This window comes from Lepisosteus platostomus, chromosome 3, assembly GCF_059453375.1.
Source record: "Lepisosteus platostomus isolate fLepPlt1 chromosome 3, fLepPlt1.hap1, whole genome shotgun sequence".
NCBI classification, from domain to species: domain Eukaryota; kingdom Metazoa; phylum Chordata; class Actinopteri; order Semionotiformes; family Lepisosteidae; genus Lepisosteus; species Lepisosteus platostomus.
Genome location: NC_142613.1, coordinates 77215314 through 77235133, shown reverse-complemented (window position 1 = coordinate 77235133; position 19820 = coordinate 77215314). Strand labels below are relative to the sequence as shown.

General features: G+C 35.9%; 1 protein-coding gene across 8 annotated transcripts in view; it reads right to left on the bottom strand.

Annotated features, from left to right (window-relative positions):
- lama2 (laminin, alpha 2) overlaps nt 1–19820 on the bottom strand; it is a 203708-nt gene that overhangs the window by 116897 nt on the left and 66991 nt on the right. For all 8 annotated transcript variants that reach the window (XM_088626879.1, XM_088626882.1, XM_088626883.1 and 5 more), the window contains exons 4-9: nt 14835–15077; nt 6437–6616; nt 4733–4822; nt 4313–4430; nt 3244–3422; nt 3013–3112 (exon numbers count right to left, since the gene is read on the bottom strand). In XM_088626879.1, the coding sequence (XP_088483005.1) occupies nt 3013–3112; nt 3244–3422; nt 4313–4430; nt 4733–4822; nt 6437–6616; nt 14835–15077 (910 nt within the window). The remainder of the gene's footprint in view (nt 1–3012; nt 3113–3243; nt 3423–4312; nt 4431–4732; nt 4823–6436; nt 6617–14834; nt 15078–19820) is intronic.

The following is a 19820-nucleotide window of genomic DNA, read 5'->3' as shown; positions in this document are numbered from 1 at the left end:
CTGAAAATCACAATGTTTTACAATACCAGTGCTCTACACATCATGATGAATTATATTTTTAAAAAATGTAGCAACTTTTTAAAAACACTTTATAAAGGTTAGTTTTAGGGAAAAGCTAGATTTAATAAAAAATACAGTATACAGTAGTTCATATAGTTCAGTTAGTTCAGATAGTTAAGTATATTTTATTTCAATGGAACATATATGCAAATTATGCTTTTGAACTACAAATAACTACATATCAAAATATTAAGACCAATAAAGTATGTTTTCTTAGATTACTAATAATGTACTGCAAGCCCACAATAAAGTTCTTTCATGGCAAAGTGCTCAACCATCTGTTTCCTTTCTTTTACTTTTTATTGTGTATGAAAAAAATGTAATGACATTTTTGGTAAAAAAAAAATGAAGAGGAACTGAAAAACAATTGCATACTTTTATATAATGTACATACAATGTTTGTTTGTTATTGCTGTGTTATTTTTTGAACAAATCCAAATTAGTAATATATATTCAAATTTAATGAAACATCAATATTAAATTATGAATGACAATAAAATGTGGGGAAATACATCATTTGATTGCTGAATACAATTCACAAACCTTTCAAATCTGCGTTTAGAGATATTATATCTAACACTAGAGAAGCTCACTAGAGAAGATAGAATTAGATTTTGTATTTCTTTTATATCTATCATATAAAACAAATATTTTTTGCAGTTTAAGGATAATACTCTGTTCTCTAAGAGGTGGAAATCAGTTTCAGAACCTTTTTATATTAAGTGCAACACTTCAAAGACTCCATAGACTTTTTTATGCTTTTGTATAATGCCTAAAGTTAAGCATACTGTATACAGCATGTTACAGATGCAGCCATACAGCCAAACCTGTACCGCATGCAACTACCCACAAGCCACCACGGCGTTCTGCAGTACCTGATTGGCTGGCCAAAATGACCGACAGGGGCAATCCGCTTAGTATTGAATATTTATATGGAACTTTATAACTAAAGGGAAATTTTAGTAGCTGAGCATAAAAAGAAGAGGAGCATAACGCATCTGAAGGTCATAAACAATATTAATTTAGGAACATAAACATATTATGTAAACTGTATATGGCTGGTATTGGTAGCTTAAAGAAAAAATACACACCAGTATTCCACTTTCTCCCTAAGCATTTTAAGCATCAAAGTCTTACATGTGGTTATTTCGGAAATGTTTTCACTTGCTCCTTCTGACCATATTACGTTTATATACTTTGTGAAAAGTGATCGTTTTAACCTTTTCTGCGAATACGCTTATTATCAGAGTAAACAAAACATACTTTTAGAATTTGATTAATAGGGAATATAATATGGAATCACATTTCTAAAGAAATTAATAACAATATAATTATATTCATGTACTGTAGCACAAACAGTAGTATATGACTTTGTATAGTATAGTACAGTACAGTAGTATATGATATGTGTACGTATGGCTGTTTCAGTGCCTTTTATGTGACTGTGTCTGTGGCATGATGGCTTAGGTGAGTGACTAATAAGCCTAAAGTGGGGTGTTCAAATCCAGCTATTGCCATGAGTTTTCTTTTAACAAATAAATATTTCTTATAAAAACTAAAATAGCAAATATTATGGACACTATATTGAAATTTTTTATATTTCTGAATATCATAACATGTTCGTACTGTATGTACACAGCGGCACCGCAGGGTGTAGGGCGCAAACCCACGTGAGCCCGGAAGCCCTACTTTATTAACATCTTCCATGCTGCATTAACAAGTTTAAAAGCAGGCGATACACAAGTGTCTCCTCTTTAACTTTTCAGTTTACAGAGAAATTTCACCAGGGTTTTGTATAATGCCTAAAGTTTAGCATACTGTAGGTTACAGTATATTACACACAGTTCCAAACTACTGCATGTTTGTTCTTCCAGTCTTACACATTACATTTCTAAAAGTGTAATTGAATTAAAATACACGTCACAACTGTGATCCATGCTTAGCAATTGTCTCTACACTTGCATGTACATGCAGTACTTTATGTTGCCATAAATACAATTTTGATGCACAATAACACACACCTATAGAGATCTACACCGAGACATCTAAATGTTTATTATTTTTAACTTTATACATGTTATGTTTTTGTTTACATGGTAAGGTACTTTGTGGCACAATAAATGGATCTACAACACCTTTCAAACTGATTAAAGAGTAGAGACACATTGTTTATAGTTGTTAACAAATTCACATATTATTAACAAGAAATGGACAATATCTTTTTGTAGCAGGTTCAAAGTCATTCTATTGAAGAGATGTGATAAAACAGCATGCTGTTTAACATTCATCATCAACAGCGGGTGTACTCTAAAGCTTGTGGGGTAGTAGTGTGTAGCCACTGCTGCATGCACTATTATTTGCTGCGCTGTGGAATTCTGTTCGATTGCTCTTGTTGCACCTTAGCAAACATGTGCCTGTTCACTGATCTGAGTCCTGGATGCCATGTGTCATTTAGTTCATTGCAATCATGTTCAGTAGGGCTCAAGTCTGGGCAGTAAGGCATCCATGGCTTAGACACCAACATGCACATCTTGAAAGAAAGTGACCGTATTGTGACACAAGCAGCATTGTGCTGTGTTTCTGCAGTACAGTTGGATCATCTAAAAGACAGTAACTTGAGTTTTCCTCTACCTGTGAGAATGTGTACTCGCAATGTCAAAAGCAAAGAGAGGAGATACATGGCTCCAACTGACAAAACTCCAAGCTCTCAGATGTCTGGCAAAGCACTGGTCATGTCTAGATCAAAACCCTAGTAGTACCCTGGTAGTATTTTGTCAACTGGGAGTCACTGTTTCAGGAATCCTGTTCAGAGCTGGTTAAAAGATTTACAGAGCCTACAGTATGCTCTGCATGGGACCCCATATAGACCTCCCATCTTGGGAGCTGTCAGTCACTTTTAAACAAAATCAAAAAAGCTATGTGCCATTATATATATAATTCAATGCATAATACCTCCTTCAGCTTTTGTTGTATCTTTTACGCATATATCATTTAAAGACCCAGAAGGATCACAGGAACAAGGCACACAGGGATCAGGGTCTTCAGGGGTGATCTAAAAAAATAAGCGATACATCTGTTAATCCCAACCACAACAGCAGTGCCACCACTTAATAAAGAGATCACTTATCAGTTCTTTCAAGCGATTATCAATATTAAATTAAGAACAAGAAACTGACATCTTACCCCTTCTGGTCTAAAGTATCCATCAACACAAGTCTCACAGTTTATTCCAGATGTGTTGTTGACACATTTCAGACACACGCCACCACCTTCATACTCCCCATTGACATTCAGACTGAGCTTTCTCTCAGCTATAGTTTGATTGTAGTAGCACTCTTCTGACTTCCCATGACAATTGCATTCTGGAAACAAAGTACTCTGTCAAATGTGATGTGAGTAGAAATACAGAAAATGGTTTTGCTTTTTGTGTCACCAGTACTTAATACACTATAAAGTATTAATGATATTACTTCAAAGGCGTCATTATGGGTCTGTAGACGTACAACAAACAACACTGGTATGCAATAGTATTTTTTTATGATGTAATGCCACATACAAACCACTAAATACATTTGTTTTCATTTCAGCCTTGTTACTGTATATTTTTAATAAAAATACATATAGTATGGCTATTTATTTGCAACAGTTACATGTCTGGCAGTCCATCGTGTTTAGGACATGAAAGGACATCCACAATATGTTTTTAAGCAATAATATATCTTTACTCAAAAAGTAGTTTATATGTGTTTTTTTTTTTACAAATTGCATATAATATGTTTAGACTCAAAATATAATAACAGATAACAGATATACTGTATCCTATGGTCTAATAAAATCATTTAAATTGCCCTCTATTTCAGGTTATGAAACTGCAACAGCTTTGTCACTGTTCATTATAACCTGTCATAGAGGATTTTTTCTAGCTTTTGCAATAAATTAGCTTTTTCATCCAAAATAATGTCTTTATTTTGAAAAAAAGAATTTGGTACCAATCTATGACTATTCAGTGTGATTTACTTTTCTGATAGTTTATAAAGAACACATTTTCTCTATGAATGAACTATCTTATTTGACTGAGAAACACTGATAGAATTGTGAGCATTTTTAATATGTATTTATTCCTACAGAGTTTTGATATGTTTTCCTTTCAGATTTTATAACTTCTAATTTTATTAAAGACGGAATCACATTTGCTAAGTCGGAGAAAAAGTCGCTTTTCAATAAAGGATGAAAATGTTCTGCAGTTACTGACTTTCACAAACATGCCGTGTTAGAAAAGTCCCGGCCATCCAGGGCTGTTGGTTGTAGCCAGGACAGCAACGATCACAGCTTTCTCCACAGGTGTTGTGTTCACATTCACAGCTAAATTTCTACAACAACCAAATTGAATAAAAAACAGTTTGTTAAAGAAGATAGTAGCATTTAAAATATAAATGCAACACGGAATGAATGTAAATGTATAATATTTAATATATTATAATAAATACAGTATAGTACAGTATAACATGATAAAGTACTGTATATGTAAAGTAAAGATTATAGCCTATATAATATCTATTATGAATGTATAATATTTTCTGGAATGTTAAATAACAAAATAGTTCATATGCATTTATTGTTTTGATGGCACATTATAATAAAATCCTCATGAAAACGTACAAAATCCACAAACCTTAGTCTCACGGTGGAAGGGGCAAGCTTTTGCGTGCCCATAGCAGATACACATTCCACCCACAGATATGTCTTTAATTGAATAGTAATACTGTATAAAAAAATAAAAATAAGCAAAATGACTTAACATAAAATAGACTCTTCAAAACAAAACAAGTTTAAAATGAAATATTCTAAGCATCAAAAGTCATTTAAGATATAACTCTCTCAAAAGGCTTCTATGATATAACTTTAACAAATTTAAAGTCTTTATCAAGAAAAAGATAAAAAAGTAGCAGGCGTATTAAGATTTTACTGAACAAACATGACATAAATGAATCCATAATTCTGATTAGCATTTGTCATAATCCGGATTGCTCAACAAGGGAGTCTACAGTGAAAGTCACTGGTTAGCCATTGGCCAATACTGGAAGTGGGGCTCAGGTATGGAGTGCATAGCATCCACAACATAACTGTTACATTCTCATCTCCCAGGAACCTTTTACAGCAGCAGCGTAAGGATGGGCATGTTCTGCTGTAATGCTATCACATCAGAATGAGCCCATTCAGCACAGCAAGTGAGGTCTCAGGACTTCATGTATCACCATACAGTCAGGTTGCCATCGATGTCTATAAGTGAAGTTATATAGTAACTAGAGACTCCTGCCCAGACCTTCACATTTGGACCTCCTCGATTGCTTTGGTGTACACAAGAGTTAGTATCAAAAGAGAACGTGTCTCCACTGCTTGACAAGAAGGCAGTGTTCTCTTGTTATGTGGGAATATTGGTTCCTTTATATGTTCTTTTTCTTGATTTTCATAAAGTTTGACACTCAAGGGGTCACCCTTCATCAGTGCCCAACCAACTCTCAATAATGAGCAGATTCAATGATTTTCCAACAGATAAAGTTACTTGAGTGCATTACGGTCAATCATTAATGTTAAATTAAATAAAATGACACCTAAAACATCTTAACAATATCCAAATACTGTACCTCATTTTCTAAAAACATACATGCATAGAGAGTTTTAGTTTGATGCTCTCTCAACATATGTAAAAGATAGAAAAAGTAAAGCAGGTGAAACAGTTTAGATCAATAAGTATATGCTTCAAGAAAATTAATTAAATTTAAAAAAGGGGAATTCATTAGAAATGGTAAACATTTTGATGGTCTGAACCAGTAGGAAAACTTGGCTTGATGTTTTAAAGTCTAAATGCATGCAGGGTTAGGATTAAAAAAGGTATGATACTAGAAAAGTTCATGACAACTTATTCAGTCTTGTGCGTCTTAAATAATCATATAATAGTATGTTCCAAAACTACATTACCTTTAAGAGAACTCCAAAACAACTTATTAGTAGTCAGCATTTATTAAACATCAATAACAGTACCACAATCACAGGTATTTAATATGCCTTTAGTGAGTGGCACTTTTCCAATTAATATTTTTTACTTAAAAATGCATTCTGGTAATTATGTAAAACACTGGATCTTTGTGACTAATTGTGCAGACCATAGTGTCAACACATGATGAGGTGAACCTTCTATACGAATTAAAAGATTTCTCAATTAAATATTTTGAATTTGAAACTATCAAGTTCTGTCAGTTAGCAAAAAATAAAGCAGTTATTCTAAGAAACCAAACTTTTTTGGCATATCTGTTCTTTGTAGAATCAAAGAAGCAATGATCACCAACCCGTTTTCAGGATACGTTTACAAACTTACCCTTCTAGTAACTATTGGATCAATATCCAAAGGATCATTGTATGCTAGAGTCATTAAGTCTGCATTTAGTGTCCTTATCCGCTGAAACGAAAGTCGAATGTACTGGGCAGAAGTAAAGTTCAACAGGACAGGGGATGGGTCATCAGCACTGGGCCTACCATTGATAAGAGAAGTGTGAATCTAAACAAAAAAATAACAGAAAGTTATTTACATCTGAGTCATAGATCAACGTCCTTATATAATGATGTTTCAACACAGAGAGCCTTGCAAAAGAATTCAGACCCTTTTTAATTTTTTTTTTAAATGTTGCTGGATTAGAAATGATACTTACTGTACAAATCTTTTACAACTATTCCACCATTTCCCATTATTTTTCACTTTTTGCAATTTTTTAGTGCAAACTCACATTCTCCAACAAAAAATTCTTAAAGACAAAATTATTGTTATTTGTTATATGTTATATTTTAGCAGATACTGTATCTTGAATACTGATAAAAGAAATACTGATTTGGAAAAATATGTGTAACTATTAGAAAGTATTAGCACATACCAAAAAGGATTGTTTTATTATAATCTAATCTAAAATATATCCAATGCAACACAAAGTTATATGACTAGCTTGGAAAACAATAATAACTAATGACCCATGCTCCCTACTCCAGCTCCCATAAAAAGAGCAGCGAACCAGGAAGGGAGAGAAGAGGATGAAGCATGAGCAACAGAAGACCCCTATATCAGACTATGCCCCCGCGGAGGCTGATGCACTACTGAACCAGCCTCCGGGCAGAAGACTGGCTGTGTTGCTGCCGCACCAGCCACCTTAACACAGCGCGGGATGTTTATTTTCAAATACAGCCACAGAGCTGCAGAGCCCAGCCGCATAGCTGCTTTACAAGCCTCTGTGCTGCCACCACGCCAGTCTCTCCATCACAGCACAGGCCGCTCGTACAACAGTACAGCTCCAGAGCTGAAGGCTGGCGGCGGTGCCACCACACCAGTCTCTCCATCACAGCACAGGCCGCTCGTACACCAGTACAGCTCCAGAGCTGAAGGCCGGCGGCTGTGCCACCACACCAGTCTCTCCATCACAGCACAGGCCGCTTGTACAACAGTACAGCTCCAGAGCTGAAGGCCGGCGGCGGTGCCACCACGCCAGTCTGTCCATCACAGCACAGGCCGCTCGTACACCAGTACAGCTCCAGAGCTGAAGGCCGGCGGCGGTGCCACCACGCCAGTCTCTCCATCACAGCACAGGCCGCTCGTACACCAGTACAGCTCCAGAGCTGAAGGCCGGCGGCGGTGCCACCACGCCAGTCTCTCCATCACAGCACAGGCCGCTCGTACACCAGTACAGCTCCAGAGCTGAAGGCCGGCGGCGGTGCCACCACGCCAGTCTCTCCATCACAGCACAGGCCGCTCGTACACCAGTACAGCTCCAGAGCTGAAGGCCGGCGGCGGTGCCACCACGCCAGTCTCTCCATCACAGCACAGGCCGCTCGTACACCAGTACAGCTCCAGAGCTGAAGGCCGGCGGCGGTGCCACCACGGCAGCCACATGACTGCAGTGCAGGCTGCAGGTTCACTGACAGTCGAATTAAAAATCAGAAACGCGCATCAAACTGAATTATTATATCCCTATGCTACTATTTTGGCTGCCTCAGTCTGCACATCGACCAACCTTATTGCTGTACCAGATATGCAGCAGGCAGTATATATAGTTCCAGTCAATAAAGACTTGTTTGACTTCAGCCTTGTGTGGGGGTGCGTCTTTTGATCGGGACTCTGCTTTGAACCTTTGCTGCTATTGTGAGGAACCCCAGGCACCCTGTAGTTTCACTTAAAAAACTAATTTATGTACTCTCAAGCTTAGTGCACCATATCTTGGAAGGTATCATGCTGTTACCCCTGAGGAGGTTTCTAAAATGATCATCAACATCAGCACCCCCACATGTTCCTTGGATTCTAGTCACACTGCCTTCCTATGTACAAACTTTTCAATTCTTTACCTTGGCAGTCTCACAAAGCTCCATTTTTGGTACAACCAATTTATACTGTACTTTACCACTGTGTCAGATTATTCAAGTACAGCATCAGCTTTCAATTCTGTGCTTACAAGAATCAAAGTAAAATCTATTCAAAACAAAATGTTAATTAGGAACTATTTTGTCACCTTGCTTAGAAGTAAATGTAAATATGTATCTATCTGAAAGTCTGTAGTTTGACTATGCTCAGGGAATCACATCAAGATTTCAGATCAGAATCTTGTGGTCATTTCTGACCTGAGTCTTGCATGTGAAGCTCATCTTTGCAGTGTTTTGAAGGTGTTTTTTCTACATCTTCCTAGAATTACATCAATACTTTCATCATATATTCATACACACCTCTCTAGTCTGAAGAAGAAAAGATAATGCATGCTGTTGTCTTTTCCAGCCTTGACCATTGTAGTGTTTGCTTTCTTATTCAAACATGTTAATAGTAAGTTGCAGGATGTTAAGAACTCAGCTGCATGGATTTTAGCCAAAACTAAAATCCATAAGTACAGTATACTGTATATAATCTATTTTAATAACTTCAAATTCTACAGTAACTTAATTACAGAAACGTTCAGTACTTGAATGGTTTGGACTATTAACGCCCTATACACATAATGTTTACTTAACGAAGGACAATGTGCAATTCCACGTCTTTTTATTAAAACTCACTTTTATATTCCCACTTTCAATTCTGTTTAATTGACTGTATTAATTTATACATACCAGTCTCCATATTTTATTTACCTTCAGATTGTAGAAACTATTCTTCTTACATGTTAAAAGTAGGATATGTGTCATGTGGCTCAAAGGCATTGAGGTCTCTATTTAAAATGATGGGACACATTATTTCCAGATATGTTCTTTTGATAGCAAAATATTTGTATTTCTTTGTAAGGAAACACAGACAGGTGTTTGTTGCAATAATACAGTATATTAAAAGGGAAGCAGTTACTCTGGATTGTAGAGCTATGTTTTGAGAGGGAACTTTCTCCCTGCTTTGCTCTCTGAAGGTCTTCGTAATAAACTTATTTCAAAACTGCATTGAACTTGCTGTGACTTCTTGAAACTCTACAAGATGATATACAGTACCATGAAAAGCACCATATAAAATAAATGTGGTTATTATTATATTGTTACATTATTTCATGCTGGGGGGTTTACTAGTTGAATCAATATAGATTATGAAAAAGTAATTTAACATTCTGTAACATTTCACCAATATACAGTAGGTGCAGAAAACAATAGGGACACATAGATGGCTCACTCAGTTAGACTACAAGCTAAATAGTTCTACTACTTCATGTCTAGATAATAGTTAGCAGAACACAGGTCAAGTTGGGGGAGAGGTTAGTGTTTTATGCACCTAATCATAAGTCTATCATTGAGAGAAACCACGACCATGAGAGAGATCAGTGGCACTGGGCTAAGAACAATAAACAGGTGCAGACCATTCACAGCCATATATACTAAACCTCTTGCTTAGTGCAATTAGTACAAATAGTACAATTGACCTCTGCTAAACACATAAAGTAAATGTAAAAGAGGTGAGTAGGTCCAAGAAAACTAGCTTACGGTATCAGAAATATGACCATCTTTCTACAAACAAAGCAAATGCAACAAAGCATAGTCTTTGAGGACTGAAATCTAAAACGTACTGAATTAACACTAAGTAAACTTCTTAATTTGTTATTTTTTTTATTTATCTAAATATTTTGTTGTTTGAATATCCTACAGGCAAAGTCTGAAAGTCTGGAAATAGATCTCAGTCTATCCAATGAATTGTCTCCTATTGTCTAGAATCCAGTATTAACTTTGTAAGGTGCTGTGTCTCAGTTAGGTACAGTAGCAGTGAGGTCAGTCCATATGTGTGGGTAACTGCAATCTTTGACTCCAGTACTTACTGTACTAATTGAAAATATTGTAGCACTTTCAGGTTCACATGGGTATGCGCCCTCACCACTGACACCACAAGTTAGCCTCCCACCACTGGGGACTCAAACACAGGCCTCCGGCATCACTCAACAGGGACCCAGCCAGCTGAGCTAAAGGGAGATCTCTCCTCAGGCCGGTGGCTGAGGTCCCTGCTATTCACAGGGAAGGGCGGTGACGTCACTGCGCTGGCAAGCTGGCTTGCACAACCTGTAATGCCGGCCGTATGCGTTACACTATGTTAAAAATAATAGATGGTCCATTCATGTGTTTAGTGTACCAATAGATTTTATTTAAATGTATATATCTTCACTGATCACTATGCCAGAGGAAAAAGAAACAAAGTGCTGGTATAGTAGGTGGGGCTTCTAAACATTACACCACCACCGCCACTATTATTATTGTTATGTGATAAATTATTAATGCTGAAGCAAGGTCCCTGATCATTTGGGAATTAAAGATCCTGTAGCAGGTTCCTAAATAGTGCATACAGTACTGTATATTAACCACAATCTTCTGGTCTAATTCCACTTTGTTATCTCTAAAAATTCCCTCTTGATTCAATTGGAATAGTAATTTGTCACTTCTCTATCTCCTCTGTGGGCATGATGGAGCAAAAGTTATTATCAGAATAATATTTTCAGGGTTTTTTTTCAGGATTACAAATTCCCATTTAAACGATTATTCTCTATAATTTATACAGATAATTTTAATCCATGAAAATATAAAACAGTATAGTAAAGACATAATTATCTCCATACACAGCTCAGGAAACAAATAACGTATATTAAAAATAACTAGTGTCAAAACCTCATTGAGAAAGGATATCAGTAATACCTGCAGTCCTACATAAGTCAGGGGATTTAATAGTGTGGGTGTCAGTGTAAATTCCCTCTCCTCTCGGAAAGATTTCAAGTTATTATTAATGAGACTTACAGTACATTGTCAGTGGTATGTTCTTCCCTAATTGTCAATTAAAATCAGCACTTTCACCTCACTGCTAATCATAGAGCATTTAGGATTGTAATAGGAGTTTTCATGTCCTTCACAATATCTGGAAACAAAGACAGAATAGGGGGCCGAGTCATCGAATTAGCTGTCATTTCCCCTGTATTTTCTGTCATGCAGTTAGACACCAACATATACAAATACATTGTGGAAATCTGAAACTGACATTCTGAAGTACATGTTACAAATTGGTTAGATGTTGTCTTCAGAAAAGAAAAATTATATAAAGAAAACAAGTATTTTTACCATAAAAATTAATTGAATTTCCACATGCAATTTGATACTGTATAGATACAATCTACATTTATACAGTAGGGCTGTATTTCAAAAATACGTTATTAAAACATTTGTATTTTTTGCATTATGATTTCATGTGATTCTTCCTGTTTACATTTGGCTGAAAGCCTTTAGATATCAGATATTTAAATATGATATTCACAAAATTCCTTATTTATTTCCCCTTATTCCTTTTCCATCTAACATGTTTACAACTGGTTATTTTCTAAATAGGATCATAGCATTAAAGTTTTCTTGGGTCTGATCTGAATGTCAATTAAAAACTGTATTGACATGCAGTAAAATTTCTTCCGAGTTAGATGGAATACACTTATGCTTGAAATAGTGAGCACAGATTATCTTGAATCAAACAGGTATATTTTAGCTTTAGTGATTTTTTTGTGATTTTGGCACATTTTGTTTACACAATAGCCATTTCTACAGATTCTGTTAATGATTCTTGCTTTTATTAACACATCAGAAATTCATCAACAATCCTGGTGAGACTACAATGTATAAAAAGAAAAAGATAAAGCTAAAGATAATAGATTCAATGTATGCTTTCCATAATATGCAGTTGTGTAAAAACAGCAAAATGCCTATTTTCCTTTTTGCTAATACTTACAGTGGTGTGAAAAAGTGTTTGCCCCCTTCCTGATTTCTTATTTTTTTGCATGTTTGTCACACTGAAATGTTTCAGATCATCAAACAAATTGAAATATTAGACAAAGATAACACAAGTAAACAGAAAATGCAGTTTTTATTATTAAAGGAAAAACAAATCCAAACCTACATGGCCCTGTGTGAAAAAGTGATTGCCCCCTAAACCTAATAACTGGTTGGGCTACCCTTAGCAGCAACAACTGCAATCAAGCGTTTGCGATAACTGGCAATGAGTCTTTTACAGCGCTGTGGAGGAATTTTGGCCCACTCATCTTTGCAGAATTGTTGTAATTCAGCCACATTGGAGGGTTTTCAAGCCTTAAGCCTTCAGGTCAGGACTTTGACTAGGCCACTCCGAAGTCTTCATTTTGTTTTTCTTAAGCCATTCAGAGGTGGACTTGCTGGTGTGTTTTGGATCATTATCCTGCTGCAGAACCCAAGTGTGCTTCAGCTTGAGGTCACGAACAGATGGTCGGACATTCTCCTCCAGGATTTTTTGGTAGACAGCAGAATTCATGGTTCCATTTACCACAGCAAGTCTTCCAGGTCCTGAAGCAGCAAAACAGCCCCAGGCCATCACACTACCACCACTATATTTTACTGTTGGTATGATGTTCCTTTTCTGAAATGCTGTGTTACTTTTACGCCAGATGTAATGGGACACACACCTTCCACAAAGTTCAACTTTTGTCTCGTCAGTCCACAGAGTATTTTCCCAAAAGTCTTGGGGATCATCAAGATGTTTTCTGGCAAAACTGAGACGAGCCTTTATGTTCTTTTTGCTCAGCAGTGGTTTTCGTCTTGGAACTCTGCCATGCAGGCCATTTTTGCCCAGTCTCTTCCTTATGGTGGAGTCATGAACACTGACCCTAACTGAGGCAAGTGAAGCCTGCAGTTCTTTGGATGTTGTTGTGTTTTTTTTTGTGACCTCTTGGATGAGTAGTCGCTGCGCTTTTGGGGTAATTTTGGTCAGCCGGCCACTCCTGGGAAGGTTCACCACTGTTCCATGTTTTCGCCATTTGTGGATAATGGTTCTCACTGTGGTTCGCTGGAGTCCCAAAGCTTTAGAAATGGCTTTATAACCTTTTCCAGACTGATTAATCTCAATTACGCTGTTTCTCATTTGTTCCTCAATTTCTTTGGATCGCAGCATGATGTCTAGCTTTTGAGGATCTTTTGGTCTACTTCACTTTGTCAGGCAGGTCCTATTTAAGTGATTTCTTGATTGAGAACAGGTGTGGCAGTAATCAGGCCTGGGTGTGGCTAGAGAAATTGAACTCAGCTTTCCAAAGATGTGATAAACCACAGTTGATTTATGTTTTAACAGGGCAATCACTTTTTCACACAGGGCCATGTAGGTTTGGATTTGTTTTCCCTTAATAATAAAAACCTTCATTTAAAAACTGCATTTTGTGTTTACTTGTGTTATCTTTGTCTAATATTTCAATTTGTTTGATGATCTGAAACATTTCAGTGTGACAAACATGCAAAAAAATAAGAAATCAGGAAGGGGGCAAACACTTTTTCACACCACTGTATGTATGTTATTTGTTAAGGATGTGGGTTTTGAAAACAATGTACAAAGTCTCAGGGAAATGATTTTCAGTTTATTTAAGATCTAAACCAATCTGTGCTTTCTGTTTTGACAGAATATTTAAATTTAGTTCAAGGACCTGTTTTTAAGTAGATATATTTAATACCATATACAATTACCATTTTTGACAGCAACTTGCACTTGGGGAAAAAAAAGCCTGGAATGATCATCTGCAATTCGCGTGTGATACTCCATACTCAGTATGGTAATTTAGATTTGCCATTTTTGATACAATTTAGCTATGACAAGTGACTTTCAAGCAATGAAGAACAATTTTCTTTGAATTGCTATTGTTTATGACAAGTTTTATAGTATGGCTATGCAATCTTAGCTTCTAATTTCAACCCCAATGAATATATAATACAAAGATTTTTAATCTACTACATAGCTTACTACAAAGTGCAAAGCTAAAATTAAAGACACGAGACAAGTGTTTCAAGAACTGAGATGTTCTAAAGCTTTTGTGAGAGCAATGTATCCATCAGGAAATCTGAAAGCCTTCAGATAAACAGATTCTGGCCTGACTAATCTATTGCATAAGTACACAGATGCATATAATTTGTGGGGATTTAAACTAAATTTAACTTAAATTAGATTAAATTTACAGAACTGTTACTATTCATGTTGGAACCCAATTAGAAAAATAATGTGAATCTGTGAATGTCCACTTGGTTACAAATACAAGACCTGGAGTGGCAGGCAATGTTCAGTGGAGCAAGAGAGAACTTGCTGAGTTTATAGCTGGTTATAGCTTAGCTGCAGAAAATCATTAAGATCTGGGCTCCAGCCGTCATGGTGCTTCAGGTTTTGCTTCACTCTGAACTCAGATATGTTATACAAAGCAGGCTTTCATGAAACCTTTTCAATGTCTTTTCTTTTTTAACTTTGTACTTACCTCTCCATTCTCCAGGGGGTGGATCTTTGAATAAAAGGAGGTGCATATTACTTCGTCATCTTTGGTATAGGATGGCGGTCCTGTTCTCGGTACTATATTGAAGCGGGTAAGGCATTCTGTCTCAGTAATTGCATAATACTGCCAGGGTGTAAAGGCAACACCATCCAGTGAGCGTTCCAATACCCAATTTCCAGGTCGAGGAGAATTAGCGGCCTTTATTATTACATATGCAATCTGGAAAACCTGCAAAACACAAGCATTTTATTAAAAAAACTGTGAAAAAACATCTACCTAATCTACACTATGCTGAAGTAAACAGAAATCTGAAATTTGATTTCATAGAACTGTAGCCTAAGCAGACTGCAGACTTAATTGATAAATCTCAGAAATGTGTGACCATTTATATACACCGCTGGATAAAGAGTGAGTCCTGTATCTTGAACCTTACCCTTTTAATAGGCACAGGTAGAGAAAACTAATTGTTCAAAATTTAAATGTGTGACCTCTATTATTTGAGTGTTACTGTCCAAAGTTCATTTTAAAGATGTAATAGTTCAGTTTCATCTATAATACACAAAGTAAATGGCATATATGTTTTGAAGGTTTGAAAGTAATGCCTTTTATTTTTATTTAATGTAATAAAATTTATTCACCCTTGGTGAATATAAGAGCATAAGAAAGTTTGCAAACAAGAGAACGCCATTTGGCACATTTATCTCATCTGTTTTTTATATTAAATAATTGTCTACTGGAACTAACTGCCCCTGATCTGTCTTTTAATGTTGATTCTGAAGATCTGAAGATGTTTAACCTCATAAGTGCCTTAGAAGATTTTCAATATTTGAATCCAATTTTATTCCAAAAGCAGCAATATGTTGTATCATGGTGACTAAAACTAAACACAGTATACTAAATTAGGTTTAACTAGTGCACTGTACAATTTTAACATAACACTCTTGACGTAAATTCTGTATTTTTACCATATATCCCTACATTTTGTTTGCCTGTGTATTGTTGTACTTATATTCAAAAGACAAGTCTACATCAATACTCTTTTTATGGGTACCTTCTTTAAGCTCCATGTTTCCCATGATCTTACTTTATCTTAGTAACATCTGAATATATATTTGCACATATTATTCATTGAGAGGTTAGGAATCTGTATTCAATCTGCATGGGAATGAGTTGTGTTTAATTCCACAGTGCTAAGTTAAAACAAATCAGAACACAGAAATGGATAAAACTGTAATTTGGTAAACCCGCCTTTAGAAAGATCCACAGCTGAAACACTGTGTCACTTTTCTTGTCTTTCAAACTGGAATAAACATTTACCTGTTCCTTTGCAGGCTTACAAAATATACCTTAATATCTGCACTTAATGTTAATTCTAATAGGAACAGAAAGTTTTCATTAAGATCCAGTGATCTCAACAATGGCAAGCAAGTCAATTCCAATACCGGAGCAAAACCTAAGAAAACTGTAAATCGTAGACAAAGTTGACAGCAGCATTCATATAGCTTGTCTTCAATTACTGTACACGAAGAGAATAGCCTTTTCCAAAAGATTAAGATACAAATGGTAGGAAATGGTTCTACCAAGGCTGAATCTGAGCTATTTGAGAATGGGTTTGATTAAAGGTGCCATGTGACAGAAAGGTTTAAAAAAATGAAAAATCTATCACCATAGATAACAAAACAATAAGATCTAAACCAATCAAACAATAATGACATAAAATGTGTGTGCAATTAAATGCTCTGCTAAGATAAATGAAATGTATTTCCTTAACACATTCTTACTATTAATGAACCCTTCATTAAGAGTTGGAAAAGTAATATTTATCCTGTTAAGGAGCGAAGGAGGCAGAAACATGTTTTGCAAAGGTTAAGACAAGAACACCCAATAATTTTGAAACGTTGGCAATTGGTATGCAGAAATTTAGCCCTTCTCTTAATGTCTAGCAATGCCCATGGTTCTGATGTAAACATATGATGAATGTCTTGAATGGCATATTATATCCAAAATAAAGAAAAGGGAAGGGAACTTTATTTTGTGTGACAGAATGCAACTTGTCCCAGATTAAAACAAATGCTCAAGGGAACACATAACACACTGCACATAACACACAAAAACAAGTATAGCAGAAAAGGAGAGACACCCAATGGCAGTCCTCAAAACATTCAAAAGTGTACAGTAGTGCTGTATCTGTTAGAATAACTGTACTATGACACAGTGGTAAACAAACGTCAAAGAGCAATAAAAGCCCATCTGCAAAAAGGTATTGTCTGACAGCCTTTGATAAAACTACTGTACTGTATATATGCTATGAAAGACAAAAATAAAATATGTCCCATTTTCTTTCTCCTTTGAAAATAAGTTTAAAGAAGGAAAAATTGAACTTAATTAACATTTTTAACAAAAACAAATGAGGACCTTGATCTGCTTTTGAGTGTGTGACCTGGTTTGTCTTTAAATGTAACTTTTTTTATGTGAAGAACAATGTGCCAACAAGTAAGACTTCATTCTAATTCTTTATTAAGACCAGCATCTAATTAATGTTGAACATTGCAGTGAACAGATTTGATCACATTCTGTTATTAGATTTTGTAATATGTAGCAATGTTATTTACAGTTTTGTTTTGCAAATGTTTTAAAAGCAAAGGTTTTGGAGATCTGACAAAAGATTATCACACAAACCCAAGTGCCTCTGGAAAGTGATCCTGTTAGATGCTCTCTGACTTAAATCAGCTACTTACTGTAGATAGTTTCTTCAGAATTACTATAGAATGTTTTTCCCATGACATCATCCTTCTTGTTTCATTGAAAAGAATCCCTTGCGGTTTATCAGTTTTCAGTTGTTGTAAACTAGACACTGACTCTTGCATTTCAAGCACATTTTAAAGATTTGCCTGCATTATTCTAATATGCGGAATCTACAATGGAGTGTCTGTCAAATATTCTAAAAGAAGCTTAAAGCAATGGTGCTTTCAAGCTATAAAAAGGTGAAGTCTTTTGTCTGAAAAGTTTTCATCGCAAACTGTTCAATGATCTCAAAAAATGAACAGCTCTTTTTCTTTCATCTTGTCTAATATAGTATTACATTTCATTATTTATAATGGCCAGAAAGCCACCAAACTCAGAATCATTTAATTGACTGAAACAGAATATGTTTCCACACAGGTAGCCTGTAAAATGTTACAAAAGGTCTTTGTTTCTTTTTTCAGAGGAAGTGGGAAGAAGACGGGTTCTGCTTTCCAAATGTCGTTGATTGAAGTACTGGTTTGTGTACAGTGCAGAATGCAGTAATGAGACCGCTCTAACACAGTGCATCTGTTTTTTAGTGACAAGACGGAATGTGACCTGGTAATCAATGTCTGACATAGAAGCTGTTTGTAAAAAACACCACGGCAAACACTTGTGAATTTGAGGTCAGAGGCAGCAAAAAGAGGTATAATACAGTGGCAAAAATCTGTGGTTAGCATAGAAAAAGGTATTAATAGTCTCTCAGCTTCAAGGAGCAGTTAATTAGGCATACTGAAAAGAGGTGGATGAAAATTACATTTGGAAACTCATGAAAAGTGAATGCAAGTTAACTTCATTTTCAACTAGCAAATGCAAGTTCAATATTCATATATTTTTATTCTTTGAATAAAATACTGTATATACTTTGTTTTTGTTGCCTGAAGGATAGCTGTATATTCTTAAAATTGCTAATAAAATGACAGATTAGAGTTTCTGTGTGGCTTTTAAAGAGCTTATTAGGTCTATTTTGAATATATAACAATTTTTTTTCTAGGATACTGAAACATGGAGAGCTATGTTATGTAAAATCCTCAACACACTGTCACAGTATTTCAACATCATGAGTCTTGATTTTCTGTCAAAAAGGACGTTCTACTTAGAGGCCATTAGGAGGGAAATTACTGTGTGGAAATAAGTATGAAAGACAAAAATGTTCTTCGACAGTTTTATACTGTATTATGTGTTAAAAAAACTGAATTGTTGGCTGAACTGTCACACCTTACTATGTCATCCCTTGTATAGAACAGGATGAGCACCAAACAGTGAAAATAATGGTAATTAATATGCCTTTTTATGTGACAGTTAATAGATTGTTGTGAATTTTTGTGAACAATGTAGGATACATTTTTCCTGCTTCCCCTTAAAGACAGCCAGGAGTCCGTCTCAGAAGTTAAAATACGTTTTTATTTCATATGCATGAGATTTGGAACCGTTATGAAAAGTCGTGAGGGAATCGTGTAATTAGTCACTCCCTGCGCTTCCAAGTCACACTGTATAATTTGACAACCTCTAGGACAGAAAAGGCAGAAAGATTCAGCGACTGCAGTTGTTAAATTTGACATGCTCTCCAACTAGAAGTCGTGTCAAGTCCTGTAGTTTGATGCTGTCTTAAGTAGAGCACCACCGGGTAGGGCGGTCGAGCTATAAAGTGAAAACATTATTACATGCAGCTGTCTCCTCAAGCCAAACAATACGCATATGTATGTAGAGCATACTGTAGATATTAAATATACTGTATAGTGCTTCACAAGGGATCTGCAAAACATTACATACCATTGGTATGATCTGCCTGAGCATCAACACAGTTCTGGTTGCATTGGCTCATACAGTACAGTTGATCAATCTTTGCATAGTCTGTTATGGGATGTGCTGCCACTACTCCTGTAAAGCTGTAATCAAGTGACTGAGTTTGGTCATTAACAGTTGTTCCCTGTTGATGGCATTGTTTAGCTCTCCTACAGATGTTCCACTGTAGTCAGGTCAGGAGGAAAGTTGGACCTGGCAAGATCTCAACATTGATTTACAGCTGTTATACCATTGTAGACCTTGTGTTGCATAGTTTCACATTGTTCTGCTGGGAAATCAACACTTCCGAACTGGCTTGCTTGAATAAATATAATTTCTCAGAATATTACCCCTACGCATTCAGATATTTACCATTTCATGCAGATGGTGTGACACAGTCAT